This window comes from Chiroxiphia lanceolata, chromosome 9, assembly GCF_009829145.1.
Source record: "Chiroxiphia lanceolata isolate bChiLan1 chromosome 9, bChiLan1.pri, whole genome shotgun sequence".
Classification (NCBI taxonomy): Eukaryota; Metazoa; Chordata; class Aves; order Passeriformes; family Pipridae; genus Chiroxiphia; species Chiroxiphia lanceolata.
This window is the reverse complement of record NC_045645.1, coordinates 30,009,274-30,031,832: the sequence shown is the minus strand read 5'-3', so window position 1 is coordinate 30,031,832 and position 22,559 is coordinate 30,009,274. Positions and strand designations below refer to the sequence as shown.

General features: G+C 42.8%; 1 protein-coding gene across 1 annotated transcript in view; it reads left to right on the top strand.

Annotated features, from left to right (window-relative positions):
* The window catches only part of HMCN1 (hemicentin 1), a 162,819-nt gene extending 160,750 nt beyond the window's left edge, over positions 1 to 2,069 (top strand). Inside the window, 5 exon segments of the mRNA XM_032697092.1 lie at positions 825 to 847; positions 850 to 937; positions 939 to 1,029; positions 1,032 to 1,139; positions 1,141 to 2,069. Of these exon segments, the coding sequence (XP_032552983.1) occupies positions 825 to 847; positions 850 to 937; positions 939 to 1,029; positions 1,032 to 1,139; positions 1,141 to 1,446 (616 nt within the window). The 3' untranslated portion in view covers positions 1,447 to 2,069.
* Positions 2,070 to 22,559: the final 20,490 nt, after the last annotated feature.

Sequence of the window (22,559 nt, the reverse complement as noted above, 5' to 3'; positions counted from 1 at the left end):
GCCTGCCATGCCCTGGGCAGGGACACCTTCCACCAGCCAGGTTGCTCCAGCCCCATCCAACCTGGCCTTGGCACTTCCAGGGATGGGGCAGCCACAGCTTCTCTGTGCCACCTGCCAGGGCCTCCCCACCCTCACAGGGAACAATTCCTGATATCTGAATCTCTCTACTGGCCTGACTTGCTACCAGCTTCAAAGCACTGAATATATTCTTTAGTTAGTGAAAAATAATGCTACAGTTCCTGATAAGTTTTTGTTGCCCTTTCTGGAAAAAAACCCCAACACATTAATTGCTTTTAGTCTTTTAACATACTCAAAGAAATAGCTGATTCATAGTCAGAAACCATCTTTGGGATCAAACTCAACTGCAGTGACATTTAAAAGAGACGCGGGTCACGTCCTTTGACCCTGTGTTTGTTTGCACTGATGAAGCAGCACTAGCAAAGTTCTCCTATTTTGAAGTTTGATTAGTAGAAGTAGAATTACTCTGCCCTTCATCCAAATTCTTTAAGATCTACAGACAGCACCTCAAATGGAGCTCCCGGACATTTAAACCAGCTCACCTGCTCTACTGTTTAAGAGTGTGGTCACTAAACACACGCCTGACTTTGATGACAACGTAGCCAGTGTGTTTCTGAGGTGATCCTATTGAGGGAAAATGGGAACAGTAAAGGGGCTGTAGCTTTAAAGGAAACAATGGATGAAGGAGGAGATGAGCACTTGACAGAGAAGTTTTAATCTCAGCAGGGAGAAATTTCTCCTCTAAGACCTGTTGCAGCACTGAGGATTGTGCCTTGCCCCGAGCTAAAGTCTTTGCTTCTTCCCAGGTTCTGTCTCAAGAGCTGCCCGGCCAAGACCTGGAGTGTGACCTGAGCACCTACGCCCTGGAGTACAAGCTGCTGTCGCTGCCCTTCGGCATCGCGGGGGGGCAGGACCTGATCGGCTGGTGGCCTACACCACGAGCGGGTGGTGCACCCGCGCACCACCTTCTCCATGGCCGAGGAGGACCCGGCCGTGCCGTTCGCCCTGCGGGGGACGAGAACCTCAAGGGCGTGGTGTTCACGCGGGCGGCTGCGCGAGCCCGGACGTACCGCATGGGGGTGAGGGCCCTGTCCTACGGCGCCGACGGCAGCCTCGAGTACCAGGACCACCTTCATCGTGTACATCGCCGTGTCCGCCTCCCCCTCTGACACCTGGGCCACGCTGGGCACCGCGCCACTTCAAGGGGGCCACGCTCTGCTCCTTCCCAGAGGCTGCCCCACCAGGGCCCATTGTTCCAGTTCAAGAGGAAAATTCGTGGGTTTGAGGGACCTGTTACCACTTGCTTTATTATTACACTGGAGTAGTCATTTTCCACAGTACGTTCTGAAAACCAGCAGGGAAAATCCACGTGGTCAAAGCAGGAAGGAAGGAGCAGCCTCACCATTGAAAGCAACTGAGAAAAGCTGACCAGAAGAAACAAGTGGTCTGCATTTAAAGGTTTTAAAGGTTGCAAAGTGTTTTACATTTATATCTATTAGGTTTTTCCTTCTCAACACCCAATAGAATTAGGGCTGTGCTGTACTGTGTTGTGTGCTTAAAACCACCAAATGCCACGGCCCAGGGATTGCAAACGCTGAAACAAATGATACTAAAGCTGTTTTCAGCCAACAAATCTACAGGAGAGTTGGAACTGGTACCTTTGGGTTCCATGCAAGTGTAGAGATGTCACTATTTTTTGGAAGAAAAAAACCAACGTGGCTACTTGTACTTTATCCAGCAGGTATTTATAAGTTTTTTACTCTGCCATTTATTTAACCCATTGCAGTACTCCCAACTCAGTCAAGGTGCTGGGTTTTTACGCACATGGAACATTTTTCTCCCAAGGTGGTGTAATTTGGTTCAATAATGTCAATACACTGACAGGTAATTTTGCCAAGATGTATTCTATTTTTATGGACATGTAATATGATGTGTTTTTTCCTATGTGTATTTTCTATGCAGTATCTCAAGAGTGTTTACAGTTAAGTTTGCATAAAAGGACAATGTCATGCAATGAAAATAATCAAAATAAAGGTTCCCATTACCTTTGAGACTGGGGAGTTATTATCTTTGAAAAAATTCCTTCCCCTTTGTAAAGCCCTTTCCTTGAGTGCCAGGGGAGAGTGCAGAAGGTATCGTGCCCAAAACCAGGGAGGAGCTCCAGCTGTTTTCCCTCTTCCTGGCACTCAGGGATAGAAGAGATTATCACCAGCATTAAAGAATATTTTTAGCCCCGGGACAAATTGTTTCCCAATAGTGTTTTGTGTGTATTATTGAATAATATTATCTCCAGTGAAAGATCCACCAATTTTCCCCTAACCTTGCTCTTTGTTCCCTTTCTCTTCCTTGGACCTTGATCTGTGTTATGAATTTCTCTTCTGCTCTCTTAGAAGAATTGCAGACATGGTAGTTAAATATCAGAGCAACTCTACCTCCACAAGCTCCCTGACCCAGTTGCAAACAGGCTGGAAAGGCTGCTGTTTATTATTAGTTTTTCTGGTTGAAGCTGAGAGGCAAGAGACAGGTTAGTATGTGTTCATGTGCCCATAAATGCAAATTTTAAATTTCATAAATATAACAAATATTCTACTGTGTTTATTACCATTTAGGTAAGGCTGACCAAACCTTGGATGCAATTTTCAGTGGCTAAGGGCTGTACAGTCACTTTGTCATTAGTCTGCAGCAGTATTTGCACTGTGAAAGGTTCCTGCAGTCCCATGGAAGGCTGATTTGGTCACCATATCATTTATCACAAGAAATTTGCAAATGCCCTCTGTCAGGAACAAACCTATATCAAATTCTATACAAAAGGAAATGCAGGTGAAAATTGGGATGGAGAACATGCAAACAGTTAATTTGACTAACTCTGCCTGCAGGTACAGTCCAGACTACCCCTGTGATGCTGAAAGGGAACTTCTGGCCTTAAACATTGTGTATATAATTCAGGACTGAATGGAAGAATGTTGGCCATTAATGACCATAGTTAAAGGTCTGTTCATTGTTCAGCTTGAGGAACAGAGCCCTGGTCAGTACCAACATGAGGGCAGAGACCTGGAAACCACTGTGGAAGGAGAGGGGGTGATTTGCATTTGGGAGGCAGTGGTGAAAGGCCCCAGGTAAAGAACTAGGAACCCTGTTAGTAGTTAAATCACAGATATGATGTCTCTCCAGAAGGAGCAAAAGGTCCTCTGCAAATACCTACCTTATCCCAGAGCCAGCACTAACATGGCTTGAATCCCTAACACTTACCATATGAGTATATGAGAATCTGAAGCTTATTACAAAGGAAAACCAACTACACCAAATAGTTCAAAAGGAGGTCCTAGGGAGAGCAATTGTGGGAGTAGTTCAGAGATGTGCTGAACACACAGTTAATGCTCAGTGCTCCCTCTCCTTCTGTAGGGCCTCCTGTTCCACTGTCATTGGGTTTCCTGGGCGGGCATTTCTCTGCACCGTGCCCTGAAACACAGCACTGTGACAATGGCTCCTCCTCTGTCCTGGGCCTCACCCAGGCAACAAACTGGCAACATTAATTAACAACACTATCGAGATCAAACACACCCTGGGAAAGATGGCAAAAGCGCGCTATCCCCTGCGGAGATCAATCTGTATTCCTGGTGGTGTCAGTGTGACAGCTGGTGGCATTCCAGCAGCTGGGCACAGCAGTCTCTGGAGCTCACCCTGGTGGGCTGCCTTAGGTACTGGTGCTGCAGCAATGCCTGAGACACTCAGCCCGTGCCTGTATTCAGAAAAAAAATCCTGCTACATCCCAGCCTTGCCAGAGTACAATCAGATCCATTTTCCTTCCACAAAACACTCCTTCTTAATAAAGCCTGAAGGAAACTACATGCTAAAATAAGCACTTGGCAACAAAAAAGTACTGTGATCCTTCCAAATCTAAGTTTAGGACGAGAAATAAGGCAGGGAAAAGGGAAAGGGATGAACCAGGGCCAATCAGGCAGTGAGAATAGAAATACACACCCACTACCTGTTAAAAGGTGACCACAATACACCATCAGGTTTCTGTACCTCTGGTGGTTGGGCAAGTGAGGCACATGGCAGATCTCCAGGAACCAGAGGCCAGCAAGGAATATCCCAACACACCTGTAGGGATCCAGCTTGCCCATCCCTTGGAGAGGAAATCCACTGAGGTTTGGTTTTCCTTCACACCAGCTGAGTAAAAGCTACAGAAGTGGGCACAGTAACGATCCATGCTGGATGCACAGCCCTGTGGGTTAAAGGGAAAACAGTTCCCAGGTGAGAAGGATGCTCAGGACAGACCAGAGCAGCGTGTTGACTGAGGAAAGCACTGCCAAGTAAGGCCCAGACAGCAGGAGCAGAGCCGGATGGTGAGTAACGCTGCCGTCAGCGCTCCACTGGTTGTGGCTTCCAGGCAGGACTCTGTCCTGGGGTCTGAGGGGGAGATCTGCTACCCTTTGACTTCAGAGGCATTTCTAGTCTGGCAGCTCCAATCCAGGCTGCTGCCAATACAAAACTTGGCACGGCCCAACCTCTGAAATCCCTGGATTAGGTGGTGGGGTTGGCGCAATCCAAGGCCTGCTCCGCAGGCGCACACGGGCGGAACAGGACACGCCGGGCGAGGGGGATGAAAAGAAGCCACCTGGCACATTTCCAGTTATCCCTGCCGGGATCCTGGGATGTACAGATGTGTGGATGGGCGAGGGCTGCTGGGCAGGGCTGTGCTTTGTTTCTGGCTCCTTCAGCCTTCTGGCCTTCGGCCTTTGCTTCAGCAGAGATTCTGACTGGGGACAAAACCCACCGGTACCATCGGCCGTCACTCAGCACCACCCTGGAGTCTGGAAACCTCAAACATCTTCCTCACCAACGTTCATTGATGCTGAAGAGCCTCAGTGACTTGCTGAAGTGCAGCTGTATTTCCTGCTGGGAAATCAGAGACAGTTCCAACTCTTGCATACACAGAAGTTCTCCAATCATGTGGAGCTGTTGCTTCAAGGACACCATGGCTTTATTTGCCCTTTGTATCCCTGGACAAACTTGAGGCACAGGGTGGTTTCTGGGTGTGAGCTGAAACAGAAAGGAAACACCAGAGAGTGGCAGCTGATGGCCAGAGCTCAGTGGGTGTTAGGGATCACACCTCCAGCAGTGTTGCACTAATAAACTCCACATCCAAAGTGTATCCACAGCCATGCCCTGGGAAGTGAATGTGAATCCCTAACTGGTGGAGGCTTTTATAAACACATTTGCATGTCTGGACACACTAACTCGGCTCCAATCACTTCTCAGATCATTGGGTTCAGCTATTCCACATCTTCCACCCACAACTGGTGCCAGATTCTCTGCTTCGATACATTTAGTATTAGAAAGGGAAAAATACTTACTTGCAGATAATACGGATAAAAAGAATTGTTCTTTAAACACACAGATTCCAATGATAATGTATGAACAGCCAAATGATGGGGGCATCAGAAACACCACCAAGCCAAGAGGCTGTTCAGATTACAGAGCAAAGGTTAAGAAGTGCTCTGAAGTGATGATGTGCAATTGCTGCAAGGAGAAGACACCCTCAGCAGATTTTTCACCCTATGCAAGGGCTATAAAACGGGTAATTTTGAGACCAAGTTCACTAATTTCTTGGACAAAATGTGTAAGAAGCAAAAGGTGTTTTTTAAAAGATATATATATAGCATTGCATTAGAAAGATTTCTCCTAAAATGGGAAGAACTAGCACACAGGAGTGAGGATTGCACAGCTCCTGTGGTTCTTGATAGCTTCACTAAGTAGCTGAAATGGCTTCCCTAATAACAGCTTCTCATCCCACTTGAAGTTACAGACTCATTTACATACAGGTCAAGAGAAGACACCTTGAGTAGAATATCTGCCAAGCACAATAAATAAATATATATGTATACAGTCTATGGAAAAGCACCAGCACATCTGATGTGCAGAGCTCACCTGGAATTCAGGGCGGTCAGCCAGCCAAGGACCCAGCCAAGCCCCCCTCCAAACCTTTTAACAGCTCGCTGAGCAGCAGGCCCAGTCCCACAAAGCACAGTCCTGCCCTCCTGCTCAGATCACAAGAAGGGTCTCAAGAGAGCACCTCAGAGGTGCCAAGAGGTCTGACTGCACAGGTACAGTCCAGCCCATCGTTAAAGCAAGGCCCATCTCTCTGGCTAATCAAAACTGCAGCACAGCCTGGCAAACAAAGGTGTGTAAAAGCTTCAAAAAAGGAGCATATCCAGTCTGGGGTCTCCAGCTACAGAGGCAAAACCCATCCCTGAAGGAAATACTCCTGTGAGTATCCCCAGTTACCACTGTCCAGGTTCCTCTCTCTAACGGCCTCCACAGGATTTAGCTGGGCAGCCCCTGGGATCTGATGCTGTAGGTCTGAAAAGGAAAGCTGGAAGAAGGATGGATTCCCAAATCCAACAGAACCAACTGAACTTCTCCACGTCTGGAGAGGAAAATGCAGAGCGCTCTGGTGCCACCCTGTGAGTGACTGAAATGGAAGAAACAAAACTACCATGAGAAAGCAACACTCAGAACACACACTGAAGGGAGCACAGGAGCCTTAGGATAAGCTGGGGAGGGCAAAGCTCCCTTGCACCAGACCTGCAGGGTTCCTGCAGAGAAGTCCTGGCAGTTCAACACCTGTGGGCAAATCCTAAATGCTCGAGAGCTTATGGGCAGGAGATGGGCTGAAAAATCTGCAACAAGACCTCTTCTATCTTTCTTCCACTTAAAGGAGCTGGACTTTGAACACAAGCCTGGCAAATAACCGTGATTACATCAAATGTGTTCATCCTTCATCCGTCTCATCCTTCCTCGTCCCCGTCTGCTGGCAGAATTACCTCAGCAGCCTCCAATGTTTTACTATTTACAGGTCAGTGTGCTGTTCTCAGCTGCTCTGACCTTGCTGGAAAGGAAGCACTGGTGGTTTGCTCACTGGTGCCTCTGCAGTGCTCTCAGCGATGTGGAGACTGATAGAGAACCTCAAATTGGGTGTAACCCTGCAAAGCCAGTGCCAAAATATTACTGCTAAAGTTCCTCAGCTCATGTTTTGAAAATTCTTTGGATGCATAAACAATGCTGTCCTTTAACAGATGAGGCTGTAGCACAGAAGGGGTTTGTGCTCACCAACCCAAGCGCACAGAGGGGGAATATCATGGTGTTTTTACCATCTGTAGTAGCTTTACTACAGACCAGCAAAGAGCCATCAGTGATTACTGAAGGACCACAGCAAAGGAAAGCCAGTCACAACCCCTGACTACCTTCAAATTGGACACCTCAGCTAATCAAAATATCTCTTAATCATATAAAATTTCTCAGCAGATGCTAAGAGTAATACCAAAAGTTAAGTTTTATTTAAAGCTGATGTAAAAAGAATTTTCCTGATAGAGATCTGAAAATGATAAACATGACAAAAAGGATATATTGCAGCAGAACCAATTACCACAACTGAAAGAGCAGCCAGTGAAAACAGTCTTCATTTAGCTGAGAAGCAGCTTTTTGGAGAAGTAAAGGGGTTTTGTGAGCAGGCAGGTTCAGCAGTGAAGTTCAGCACTGTCAGACTAGCCCCTGTTTATAAACATTATATATTTAGTATTATCTAAATAAATCACATAGCACTGGTTTTGTTCTCACCTTGTGTGCTAGAAAAAATATAGAAATAACAGAAACAAACAGAAATAAGAGAAATAAAAGAAATAACAGTCACTGAATCTCGAGCATAAACAGCCACACTAAAGTCTGAGACATATCACGATCCACAGCCATGTGAGTTAACTGACCATTTTTACAAGTCTTTGCAGGGGTGACACAGCACTCTGGCTGTACTATGTGTTGTGTTATGAGCTGTACTGTCTCCCACAAGGCAGGATTTTACTTGGGGCCTCTTACACAGCCTGTCACAGTTTCTAAATTGATTTATTCCATGCTCAACAATACCCCTCAGTGCCAGGGCCTGCTCTGTTTTCCAGCAAAGACAGTCGTAGAAATGGAAGATGCAAACATTGATAGCATTTTGACAAAGTCCCTTGACCACCTAAAGCTGAGCTGAGAAAAACCCCCTAACCTGTTCTTCCAGCAAGAATAAATCTCAGGTTGACACCCCATGGTGGATGACTTGATGTCTGCTCCACCTGGCAAACCCGAAACTCTCCCGCTGGCTTTTCCTCCAGCCTTTGTGCCTTCTGATACTCAGATACACAACACAGACATCTTCAAATTGGCCATTTGGTCTCAATTACACTGAACCCAAAGTCAGAGCTTTATGTGCCTGAGCATCAACCTCTCAGCCCCCTCTTAATGATGGTGACAACCGCAGCAAATCCTTTTTCCCCTCTCACAGTAACTGATTGCTGCTACAAACACCTCTATCTTAGTCTAATAACATAAGCAGCTACTTCTTTACTTTCAAGCCCTCTCCAGCTTTCCTTTACTGCCAAGAATCAGCCTTGCTAGACTTCCAAGTATGTTTGCTCTTCCTCTCAAATTGACCTTTTCCCTTGGCAGGAGTTTCCTCCTCACACAGAATCACTTCACTTCATTTTGCTCTTGAGCTCTTTCCCCAGAGTGCTCCTCTGTGAGGGTGTCACCAGAGATAAAACACAACAAAGATAGTGAAATGCAGGAACACAGGAAAGGAGTCCAACACCTTTTCTGTACAAGTTATCTAAAAAATTGGTTTTGGAAGGTATGAAACACCTTCCAGTGTAACATCACTTTGGCAAACAGCACTTTTATGATTATTTGCCTTATGAAAAGATTGGTTACTGAGTTGTTTTTCCAATTTTTTCTCACAGCACACCAGGACAACTTCAACTCAGAAACCAGAATTTAAGTCCATACCTGCTGAAACCATGGACGGGAATTTTTTGTAAATATATTTGAGATTTTGCTCTTTTGTTATGACTTTTCTGAGGAGAGCAGAACACACAGAGAGCATCAAAAAGCTCTGCTACTTAGCAAGCACGCCTTCAGTTACAGGTTTGACCTCAATTCTGAGCTTCTGGAGTGAGATTCTAGTTTTTTCAGTACTGTGTCAATCATGGAAGGAATATGCACTCTTAATATTTAGAAACTGCCAGCAGAAATTAGGTTATATTAACTATATATATATATATATATATAAAGCAAGAGTTAATGTTTTCACACAGAGGTGGGAAATATTCCTACAGGTACCTGCCAAAAGCATTACATGCAAGACATGCCATGTATTTAGTTTCATTTTTTATTAGTTTTTATACAATTTCACCTTGAGTATCATGTCCAATTTTGTCCCTGTTCCAGCTGTAGATCCCCTTGAGAGACTCTGAAGTGAAAATTAACCATTGCTTCCTGAATTGGTCCCAGGATACATGGCTCTTTTCTGTTTGCTAGATGTTCTCAGAAGACAACAATATATATTGTTTTTAGATTAAATCTGATGTATTGCAACAACAAAACAATCAAATATTTAAAAATTGTCGTTTCTGCTGCCAGTAGCAGCACTGATATGACAGTTATCAGTTGATTTTCTACTCCAGTTTTCCATAGGTACTTTGTAAGTAAAGAAAACCTTGTTTGCAGTCACCTATTGTGCAGTGGTTGTTATTTTTAAGATGGTTTGGTTCTATTTAAACAAAATTTAATAAGATGAACAACAGGACTTGTAAATCAGAACATCTGGTAAAGGTCTGCAATCTGCCAGACAGTCTTGTGCAAGAGTAATCACTCCAACTAAGGTGTTATTTGCAATGGTCTTTAATATTATGCCAGGACACAGTGATCACCAAATGTAAAAAGGATGGAAGTAACATCATATCCCTGAAATCATCACCCAGTGCCCATATTTTCTGAAGCTCACATATGAATCACAAGCAAACTACTGTCCTGGCAGAAGCCAAAGGTCCCAGAGGGGGAACATGCCTGATGTTCACAGGGGGGAAAAGAAAGGAAAAAGCAAGATGGAGCAAAACCTGCAGATTTATCATGGTCCTTTGCTGTCCAAGTGACTGCTCATAGATTAACTGAGGACAGTTAAGGGTGAGAGGATTAAATTAAACAGCTTTCATTAACAAATACAAAGTTGGAATGGACTAAAGGAACATGACCATAACATGATTTATGGTTAGGTCAATACAAATATTTCCTGTCAGTCAACAGTTACAAGGAGGAACTAATGGCAAATATTTACACTTTCTCACTCTTCACTATTTAGTGATGTGATTTTACTGCTTTTAAATTATTTTATATTAATCTAAACTGATGTTTCAGGGAGATATTTTTTCAGAGAGATCATCTTTTCATTAAGATACAAGTTTAAATTTTTAGCTTTGGTTTCAAAGACAGCCTGGTACTGTGATCAAGATGCTCTAACAGCAGCAATAATAATCTACTTAAACATTCCTCCTGATATGAAAAAAACCCAAACCAAAGCAACAAACCACTAGTTGGGAAACTGTCGAGAAGCGGGAATGAATATTTTTCACAACTTCATATGACACAGAAAGCTGCAGGTGCTACACACTTTATCTTTTATGACTACTGTGATGGGTTTTCATACTCTTATTCTCAACAAAACTTGCTTAAATTTCACAATTAGCAAGAGAAGCCAGTAAGTGAAGCAGAGGGTTCACAGAGGTGGAAGGACAAATTTCAGAGGAGCGACTGAGGAGTTCTCCTCCCTCATCCCGGGTACCCCAAACCACTGAGAAAGATGTGACTACCCCCCGCAGAAGGACTGAAGGGAAACACTGGGGCCATTGGTGATTGTGCCCCAGCCCCAGGAAATGACTGTTGTCACCTCTCCATGTAATTATGTCATGGCAAAGTTCTCCTGCCTGCCCAAATAAGACTCTTCAACAGACGGCTGCGATACCCGGCTCAGGACACGGACACAGATCAGACCCAGCTACGGTGAAGTAACGTCTCCAGAACGACTGTCCTGCCCTGCTGCCCTACAGTAACAGCCTTCCAAAATCACACCAGGGCAGTGCCACAGCCTCCACTGGACTGTTCTCCTCCAGTGACTGAGGAGAGCCAGGGAAGGAACTCCTGCCTCACTGAGATCCTTCTCCCACCTCGTTCAAAACTGCATCCAACTCCATCTCAAAGCTCATTTGGTCAGAAAGCTGTTTCAAAACCTCAGTGATACAATGCTTAAGAACCTTACTCTAGCATAATCTTTCTTAAAAACTGCTTAAAACTATTTGACTTTTGTCTGCTGTTGCTAAAGGTTTTATTAAACTAAAAGTTTAAATAATTCTCTTTCAGTCCCCCAGATCGATGCCTGGAGGTATTTACACACAGAAATCAAAGCCATCTGTTGCTGGAATTAGCAAACTAAACCTCTCTATGCTTTACTCTTGCATCTTTCCATTGCTTTATTTATTATTGCAGCCTCTCTTTGCATCTGTCTTAGTGTCAGTACCCTCAGTGCCTTCAGCACAGACAGCAACACTCACAATATTCCCTATCAGACCATGGGGCTCAGTTAATATTTTTAGACTACTTTCTCCACTTTCACTGAATTCAGGCCCTGAATTTCTGAACTGTGCTGGTCTAAATGTCACTAGAAAACTTTCAGCAGTGTGTCCCAGTAATGGTGAAGTTTTATCTGGCCATACAGTTGAGTTCAGTGAGTAACCCGAGCCCCGAGGAGCATTTCACCAGGGCGTTACCATGAGGTAACGCGGAGTCATCAGCCCCAGCCAGAGCCCTGGAACAGAATGTTATGAGTGTAACATCCACCTGCAAACGGTGCCAAACTCTGCAATCTTTGCACATTCCACAGCCATCTCCCCCAGCCCCTCAGGATTCCCAAAGACAAAAACACACGAGCCTATCTGCTGGCAGTGAGAGCCATTCCCGCTCCCTCCATGACTGAGTATTCCAGGCAGTCCCTGCTCCTACAGTTTGGTAGCTGGTCACTGAGGCCAAATTCTACTTCTCTGCCATCCTGTGTCTGCAGCCCAGCCCATTCCCATCAACACTGGCTAAACAAACCACTACATCATCTCCACCAACACTGAGGGATTCATCTGTGCTCCCAGAGCCGCTCAGTCTCTGCTGACAGGCTCTCCTTGACCTTCACTGCTCCAGGTCCAACCTCCCTCCTGCTCAGCTTCTCCTTAACGTGGCATTTAAAGTTCACCTGAACTGGTTCAATTTGCCACTGGGTCTAATAATGCAGCTGGTTAAAACACAAGGCAACCAGCACCACCATCCCCATGTATTCCAGCAAACTGAGGGCAAACAGAAGGGCTCATCCCATATCCACACCACCGAAAACCAGGAGAGTCAGGTCCCAGTGCCAGGCTGTCCTTCCTGCTTCCCTCATCAAAAATACCAGAAAGAACCACCACAATGATCTCAATAAACCTTCAGTGTTTGTATATATTCTGAACCTACTTATTTTCTGTGAAGTTCCTGGGAATTTAAAAGCATTGCAAAGTTAAAATTTATTATACACAGAGGGGAAAAAAAATGCTTGGATGTTTTGTGGTTTTTCACTAAAAGATAGTAGGCTGGAATACATGACAATAACACCTATTATTTTAGGTATATATTTTACTGATGGAAATAGGATAATTTAGTAATTATTTGTTGCAAGGTCCTAAATGAAATATTTATGAAGCACTGCAAATAACTGAGTTTTCCTCTTTGTTCCTCACTCTGCAAATTAGGCACTATATTTACACATTCTTTTGCAATGTACTTCTAGGAATAAGTGTTTGAGCTTCATCAGAGGTTGAATAATGTGCAAATTTGTTCTGTCTTCCTTACAGAAAGTGCCATAAGCTTGGAAAAATATCCTATATATTACTCTGAATTTTACAGAAATATAACCCTTTAACCTGTCCTATTCTCACAACTCCAGTATTTGGATAGAAAAGTCACTGTCATGCATTAAGAGTAAGCATCAAATGGATTTGGAATTTAAATATTTGTTTCTTAAACACTTTGCTTGTAAAACTAATTTTACTCAAGCAAAAGTCACAAATTTATCTTTCTCTAGACTCAATGGAGCTAAAAAAATTCATAGAAACAGATAAGAGTATGCAGCACAATAACCCAACTGAAAAGGTCACAAACTTCTGCCCAAAATGTGAGGAGCAGTTTACAACTTCCTAGTTTAAACACATCTTATAATTAATTCCACATGAGAACAGGTTCATTTAGTTTAAATACTCCTCCTTCACAGGAACTCCTTCTTTATCTGCTAACCCAAGTTGCATTTTCCAGGGCATTCTGAAAACAATTTCCCAGAATTTGACAGACTGTCTGCAGTCCCATTGCTTCAGCTTCTCCATCCTTACCCCTCTCCTAATAATTCTTCCTGTTACTGGATGTCAACTCCAAGGATTCTGAAGATCATTTTGAAGGTGTGGAGTTCATATCACACTTACATGAAATTACTTTAACGTAAAAGTTAAGATAAACATTCAGAAGGAGTTGCTGTTCTCCTAAAAAGACTTGTTTGTGGCATACCCTTAATTGAAATACATGCTGTGTTCTTAGATACTTGCTGTGCCTACTTGTGGCATAGCAGGGCCATTCTTCTTCTGACAAGAAGAATAAAGGAAAAAAATGAATTAAAACATCAAGAGATCTGAATTTCCATTGAGCTTGGCATGAAAGGCTAAGCAAGCTGCTTCCCTTTCCAACTCATTTTCCTTTCAGTGGGTTCAGAACTACCAAGAACTGATGATCAGGTGACCAAGAAATGACCATTGTAGCATCTTTCTCTGGGCTGATTGTCCTCATGAGGCCCCCACATTCATCTGAGAGTTCTCACTGTTATTTCACTTCGTGATGTCGTCCCTGAGCTCCCACAGGAGTTGGGTTTGGCATCTGTTACACTGAGCTTTCCCATAAAATGTCTGTCCATCCTGTTCATGTCTCATGTCCTGGATTTGACAGCTGCAATAATTGGTTTGATCACTCACTGGAGCACAGGCAGAGCAGGGGCTGTAACGTCCCTTGTCAATATTTCAGCACACACACCTACACTCACTCCATGCTCAAGGTTTTCCCTCCTCAGCAGAAGAGGGAACAATTCACAGTATGCCACTTTGTTAATGACAGGATGTCTTTTAAGCAGCACAGTGATTATATATTATTATGATTATGCAAATTCTTTTCTTTCCAGTCTGACCGAGCCTGTATTAAATTTGTTTCTCAGGCCCAGCACCCACAAACACAGGAGAAATGGTGTTTTCTTGTAGAAGTATTTTTATGTCAACCCATATTCTTTACCAGCATCCCCAGGATTTTCTCTTATTTTCTGAAAACTGACTTTGAGCAAAGGATGTTGACAATTCCCTGAGCCCAATCCTTCTGGAGTAGAATTGTCTTAAGGGTGGTGCATTATTCATGATTTTCATCCTCAAACCCACTGCTTTGCTCACAAAAACATATGACTCATTCTGAAGAGAATAAAAGAAGGCTGCCTGTAAAAAGTCCCATCCTCCAGACATGTCTCTGATGCTGATGTGTGAAAAATTAGATTGTTACATCCACAGGGTGAGGACTTTTTCTTGTTTGTTCTGAAAAGCACCTAACAGACCCTGGTTATGATGCAAATTATGAAAAATTGTAATTGAAAAACCTGATGTACTCAGGAACACTGGCTGACACAGCCACATATGAAAAGAAGATACTGGCTGCCAACTTAGGAGTGTCCAGCCCAGGAGACCCTGCAAAAGAATACTCTGTCAGGGGCAGAAAAGCCATGAATGAGACTGTCTGTGGAAGAACAGAAGTTTCTAAGGGTGACCTGCTACTTCCCTTAAACACCTCTCCTGGCATCCCCCTTGCAAATGCACCTCCTTCCTTGCTCCAGAATCCAACTTCCAAAGCCTGTTCTAACTTTTTTGGGGAAAAAAGAGAAGAGATTCTTTCCAGTCTATGCTAGAAAGGGAATCCTCACAGTCCAGTCAAGGCAAATAAGCAATTTTTTGTAACTAGGCTTTTATTGCAGGCAGGTATTATCTATAAACCTGTCACCCCTTCAGGGAGTGATGTAAAATCCTCGATTCTCTACACTGGAGAGATTTTCTTCTACTTGCAGTCCTCATTAAACACCTCAGAGTCCCTCAAAAAGCTGAGTTAAAGAGAACACTGTGCCAGAACCAGAGCAGGCCATGTTTGGTGACAGTGAGCTGCTGATTCATCCTCAGATGGAGGTTAGAGAAAACACAGGAATCTGTTGCCAGACTTTGGTGCCCTGTCCCTCATCCTTTCACAGTGATGCCCACTGAGGTGCACAGACCTGTCAGATGTAGCTGCACCTCCACCTGGGCCTTGGGGAAGAGAAACAGGTCTCTTCCTGTTGCTAACTGGAGATTAATTATGTCCCAGAGCACAGCACTGGGAGCCCTTCCACTGCCTAGACATGCAGCATGTGCATATCTTGCACAGGGGGTGAGGGAGTTGGGATGGAAAGATGCTTCTGCTTTCTTTTTCTGGGAACATTACAGGGATTTGCTGGCTCTTGTTAAGGTTACACTTTGTGATGGGTTTAGTCTAAGCCCTGGGAAGGATAAGTAATACCAATAACAGCAATCAATAAAATGGTCTCTGGCACTGTGATTTCCTAACCATTAAACCAGACTGTAACATACCCATCTGTGCAGTAATAAATACTATTACATACTTAAACTTTACATATTTACAGCCAAAGATTGACATCAGTGTAAATTATAGCTCTGTAAAGCACACCAGAAAACCAGAGTCCTGGGACTTCAGACTCCAAACACGAAGGCAATCCCCAGCTAAAACTGAGGGACAGATGTGTCAGCAGTGGAAAATCTGCAAACTTCACCCCAGAGCCTACACCAGAGAGGGCTCCAAATTTCATAATCTTAATTTATAGCCTCTAGCCCTGAGTTTAAGTACCAGATTAGCTTTCTCCTAACTCTAACCCCGCCTCTGAAGTCCCCAGATAACATATATATTGATGTGCTGAATTGTTAAATCCTTGAAACCTAAATCCGATCTTCTTTATAGCCAGAGGTTAATCCTTCTATAAAAGTAAAACATGTGGCTTCGGGTCATGTCTGCCCACATTTTTTGGTTCTTAAAGCTGTAGATGCCTAAATAGTACCTCCAGCTCACATCCTCAGGCAAACCTCAGTTACAAGAACAAAGCCAGTCTCTGCAGGGAGTGAGGGACATGGGAAGCAACAGAAACACACAAATATCTGAAAATATAGACAGAAACATAAACTGAACATTAATGAAGTGCTATTAGTAAGCATATAGTGAATGTAGTCATAAATCTTAATAGAATGGACCCCTGAGTTTTCCTTTGGATATGAATTTCTCCAATAACACAGAATATAAGATCTTCATCAGTCCTCAGCCCTCCTTTTAACCTCCTAATACCTGAGCTTCAACATGAGAAGCCCTAACTCTGAACCCAAATAAATGCTTAGTAAATCAGTATATTGATCAATCCCTAAAGGGGCCCTGCCAGATCCCTCCCTAAAACTGGAAACCACAAAGTTGAATTACTAGTCCTATAATCTAACTTTCATTCAAGTCATGAACCTATTTTGAAGTCTAGAAGGGGGATGAATCATTTAAACAGAAAAGCTGCCAGCCCCCTTTTAACTCTTGGGACTTGTAAAATGTCAAGAGCTCTTGAAGACTCATCTTTCCAAAGCCTGACCTTGACCCCAGCCTCAAGGAGGAACATGGGGACTGATTGAGATCCCAAATCCGGATAGCTGTTAATGATGGCAGTCCATGCTGTGAAGGAGAATTTTTAGGAGAGGTAAAGAACTTCACTCCCTACCAGAAGGGAGCTCCTTCCATCCATGCTCCCTGCTACCTGTGCCCCTGAGAAACAGCTAATTAAGTGGACATTCAGTTTGAGATTTCTAAAACCTACTGCTCTGTTCTAACCTCAGACTTAATTATAGACAGAGGCCAGTATCTCCTGATATAGCAGAAAGGTATTTGGATGGCAAACAACTTAAATTGGGGTTTTAAATTTCTTTTTGCCTCATTATTGCCTCAGCAGATCAGCTCAAGGATCCTGCCTTTGCTGCAGATCACTCCTGTTTCAGATCAGCACTGCACAGTGTCTGATGGACCACAGCCTTGCTGAACAATTGACATTCCTCATTTTATTTGGTGGCAGAAAATTCCTGCTATATTCAAACTGCAAACAGGTTGCTGAGCCTCAGTGCCCTGCTTTGAGCTGGGCAGTCACGCTGTGCTTGTGCAACTCTTGTGGGAGGATCGAGAAGAAAACTGATTTCTCAGAGGCAGAGTTCACGTTGAAAGCACTAAAAGAGAATACAACTATTTCAAAGGTCACTGAAGCTGAAGGGGAAATGAGAATTTTTCCATGTCTTAAATACCTTTAGCTTTGCCAAAGGAAAGGGGATTTATCATGCTGAGACAATTCACTCTGCCAAACACCCAGGCAACCCTTGTTCACTGTAGGTGTCTTTTAAACAACAGAATCCTAATAGGCAGAAGTAGTGAACATTTCAGACTTCTGTAAACTCGTGAATGATCAAACCTAGGTGTTTTCAATAAGAAAAAAGCAGCTTCCACAAGCCTCTGGCAGCTTTACCCAAAGCTTTCTCCACTACCACTAATATACAGTATTCAATACTGCCAAGAGAGATTTTGTACATTAACTTATTATTTAACCTCTGAGACCTTCCCGTTGAATTCACACCAGAAGTTACTGTTCAGTTCTCACTCTGAAGTCAAGCAACAGCAGCAAAGTTCCAATAAAGAAAAAAAATTAATCTTCTCAGAGCTCTGTACATTAAAATCTACTTGATGTACATGATGTACAATTATAGTGACCCAGAAAGGTTTTCCCCCTTGAATATACACATTTAAACAGACAGTTTTTCCTTAAATATGTACGAAATGAAAGCTTGAAAATGTGTTAAAAGGATTATTTATAGTAGCCTGAGTGTGATGTCTAAGAAAGATGATTCTTCATGTTACAAGAAAATTACTTCATACCAAGTCTGAAAAAACCCCCTCTGACATCTTTTCACTGCTATTTTGCCAAACTGAGGGTGTTATTTGTCAGCCATATAAAAAGTGGTGACTCTTTCTGGGAGTCTCTAACTGTCCCCAAGGGGTAATGAAGTAACTAATCTGAAAGAATTTGCTGCATCTTTTATTCACAAATTAGCCTGTGCTAATTCAGCTACTACTGTTTAACTCAGAATTCTTGTTTAACTCATCGTTTCTTATGTTATAAAGAGACATATAAAAATTCATGCTCTTACCTTTCTCATGTTCGTTTTCTCTATTCTTATTCTCTGCCATCCTTCACATTAATCAAATCTTGTATGATTTTTTTTCTTCCTATAGTTAAATTTGATTTTCTTCCAGCTATGATTCAGCAGAATTAGCCCATACACTGTATGAGAAAAAAAGAACAAACAATGTGGAATGTACTTCATTTAGTGAGACATTTTTAAGAAACAGTAGTCACTTTTTGTCAGGCTATCTGGATCCAAAGTAAACCCCATTTTACCAGGCCCAAATTAGGAGAGGAATGATTCCTATTAGTGGGAAAGGAAGAGAAGTTGAATATTTCCTATTTAGTAAGGTCTTGTTCTGCCAGACATCCTCCAAAAGATTTTCCCCTGTAACTTTCTGTCACTAAAATCTGCCCTGTTGTATGAATCAGAGCACAGATTCCATATAAAATGAGACTCCAGTCTAGCTCAGATAAATCCATGCTCTAGCTTTGGGATGCAAACCTTTAAAATTCTCTTAGAGGAGCTCATAAGGGCCCACTGAGAAATATTATGACAGCAATAAAGTGATGATTGTAGGGTCAAGGCTCCAGACAAGTCCAGTTCCATACATCCTCCTGCTCTTCAAGATCCTCAGTAATACCCTACAGCTGGACTGAATTGAAAGGCTCTTCTGGAATAAAAACAGTTCTCCTACTGATTTTGGTAGTACTATAAAAATATCCCAAACATGCAGATTCTATCCTTCATCTTCTACTCACTGTGATGGGCTCACCTGGTATCTCTGAGAGGACAAATGTATTTCCTGAGTCTGATTTTTCTCTCTACTTCTTGCTATTATACAACTCTCTGAACTTTTTAGGGATTGTAAATACAATAAATCTATATTTACATCAACTGGATGATGCATGTGACCATCTGACCCTTATTACAGCACCTTGCTACCACAGAACTCATTGCAATGCTACTTCTACTCATAAATCAAAGAAAAGCAATGGTGTTAACATTCCTCGGTCTGAAAAGTCGCTATATTTAAGTGCTCTTCAAAATTTACTTTTTTTTGTTACAATTAAATCAATTAAATAAAATATGGCACTACAATGCAGTCAGTTGTGCATGTAAAAAACAACCAACTGTAGAAGGCAACACAAGGAAGCATCTTAGATCAATTAGCAGTTGTCCCAGAAAAACTTACTGCCATCCCATGCCCTTCCCACATTAGGGCTTCTACCTCCTCTACATCATTCTCTTCTCTTGCCCCTTCAAGACCATAACCCTGAAAATGTGTCAGTCCTTCCTGCAAGACCAAAAATTATCTGTGATTCTTGATTGTTTTTCTTAGTAACTCATTAAATGACGCTTCCAGCACTCTCATTTAACTTGCAGTTACATCCCTGCTACGATTCCTGCAAAGTTAAAGATGTAAGGTTCATTACTCAGTGAATGTTTAACAGGCCAACACTACTCCAGCTACCTCTTCCCTTTCCTCAGCTCAGTTTCTCTGTATCACTTCTGGGACACCCTAGCAGATCTCACAGCCAACTGAACCCAGAGCACTCCAAGGTAACTTAGTTTTCACAGGAAAATTAAGGGATATTTTGAGGATACTGATGGTTTCACAGTGGGGGTCAATGATGGGACTGAAAAAGCAACAGGGCCTCTGTCAGACCACACCCACATTATCCCTACAACTGGTTTCTGGGATTTCACTGGCACACATTTTCCATGTGATCCCAGTGCACATGAACACCCCCCAAACCCACCATCATAAATGGGACTGACCAATGTGCTTCAGAAAAAGCCCAGGCCTGAAAAGGCACAGCCAAGTCATGGGCCTCAATTTAAGGAATGTTAGCCCAGAAATCAAAAATAACAGCAATAGGACTGTAACTGGGATGATCTCAGGACATAAACAGAGCAGGGGTTGTAAGGAAAGGCTTCTTTTCTACCCTTTTCTTTTGAAAAATGCAATCAGCTACTGAAGTTGGGAAATACAGGTGAGATAGCTGAAGCAATGAAATCAGATGAAAAACAGGGTTCTCTCTTTCTGGTTGGAGTGACTAACCACAATATTAGGTCCCTTGTGCTACTTCAAGACAAATTAAAATGCTGGTGAAGCCATGCATCCTTATTTACTCATCAGGAACGTAGTGAGTCCTGTTTCCCGAAATGCAGCTGAAATCAAAATAAGGAAACGGGACATTTGTTGCTTTCCCTATGTCGTAGCTCTGTTTCAGATGGAGCTCAACCCACAAATGGTTGGGATGTGTCCCCACCTGCCCCTGCTCCACCGTTCCTCTCAAGGCCCTTCTCCCTGGCACACTAACCTTGGCACAACAGCAGTGAGCACACTCTGCCCAGCACCAGTGCCCTGAGAGTATTCCTTGCCACCTCCCAGAATCCATCAGAATAATTTAAAGCAGGATTTCAAAGTCTGTGCCTGAAAACAAAGGGGAGAGCAGCAGAAGCTGGTCAGGGTCCAGCCCCATCTGACTGTGTCTGGTCACACTCTGTGCAGTGCCCGCAAAGGCACCACCTCAATGCTGCTGTGACACTACAATTTAAACGTGTCTTAAGTGCTGCTCACTTCCCATTGATCCACTTACGGAATTACTGTCACTCAAAATCTGCAACCCCATGTCACCTCTAACAACCCAAAAACTTAATTCACAAGAGAAATGAACCAATACCACCCTACCAAAATGAACGTATCCATAACACAATAAATGCAGCAGCCAGTCACGACTACCCATATTTCAAGTTGTGTATGGACCTAATTGTCCTTGGATGACTTCAGTCCTGGTGTGTTAACAGAATACTTTTGATCTTCTGTCACTTTTTATTTACTACTTTATACAAATATTTTCACCCCAGGTAGCCAGCCAGTATTAACTGGGGCTCACAGTAGCACCAGATCTGGAATGATGGAAGAGACAAGAAGTCTCCTCCATATCATGGATATCAAAGCAAGGATATACTCAGTAATGTAGTCAGAAATTATCTGCTTTATCAGATTACAAATGAATTAAGTTATAAGCATTTTAGTACTTTTCTAGGAAAGCCATCTCATCATGTTGATCCTATTTATCTCCTCTAAACAGTACTTCTTCTCCAGGCTTTAAATACCTATAGACAGGTACCTTTCTTCTCAAACCTGGTGTTATTTATCAAGCTTACACTCAGCTCCACTAAAGACAGCACTGCAACTCTTATTATAAAACATGTAATATACATTTATTTATATATTGCCTTGAACAAACTCCATGAAATCTCAGAGTCTCCCCTTTTCCAAAAAGTAGAGCAATAAGTACTCCATTAAGCACACAATGCAGAAAGGCTGAATGAAACTGCCTCTGTTGTGATAACACAAAATTAGAAAGAAAATCTAGCATAAAAACCCTAAAGTTGCACAGTCATTGGACCCAGTGAGGGACACATTCAAGCACATGCCTGAACCCACTCCTGTTCAGAGGTGTCTTCTTTACTTTCCTTAAGAGATCTGTGCTCATTTTAACTCCTGTCCTCAGCTGGGATAGGATAGATAATAGATATTATGTCATATCTATTACTTTGGGTTAACAGAACTATTTGGGATTCAAGTAATATTATAAGACAGAAATATGGAAGTTCTCAGGCCTTTAGTGCAATTTCTCATACAGTTTCTCTCCCAAGCCCTGCGAGTCAGGATCATTAAAGGTTTCAATTAAAACCTCCTTTAGCTCTGGGAGTTACAAGGAACCACTTCCAGTATCCTTGATCTGGAACCAATAAACACAAAGACCATTGAAACAATTTAAGGCTCTTTCATTCATTTTTGGTGTGTTACGTGTCACACATTCAGTAAATGTGAGATTTGACTAAATTCTTTGATTTCTAGCCAACACCTTGGCAACATTTCCATTCAGTTCAGGGAAAAGCACTACATATTCAGTGTAGGATTGGTGAATTACTTCTGTCTGTATGAATTAGCTCCCACAGCTTTTTGGAGAAGATACACCATCAGTAGCAGATAAAGCTGCACAATTTCAGGCTACTGTCACCTAAGCTCTGTGTGACAGGAAAGAAAAAACCCTCAGCACTGGCCTGGGATAATTTTTTATTGCTCTGCAATACGCTCTGAGTCCTTCCAGCTGAATTCAGGACAATTTGTTCACTTCACTCGGTAATCAAAATGTGTTTTGACTAGTAAGTCCCTATTTAGTTTTTTCTGTAATCGTTTTTCTTAATGGGAGTATTTTCCAGATGTTGTGCTAGTCCAGTCATCCAGGACCTCTTCCAGCTCCTGTGGAAAGTTTGCTGTCATAAGCTGTCATCAGCGGTTGGGTTTAATTTGTC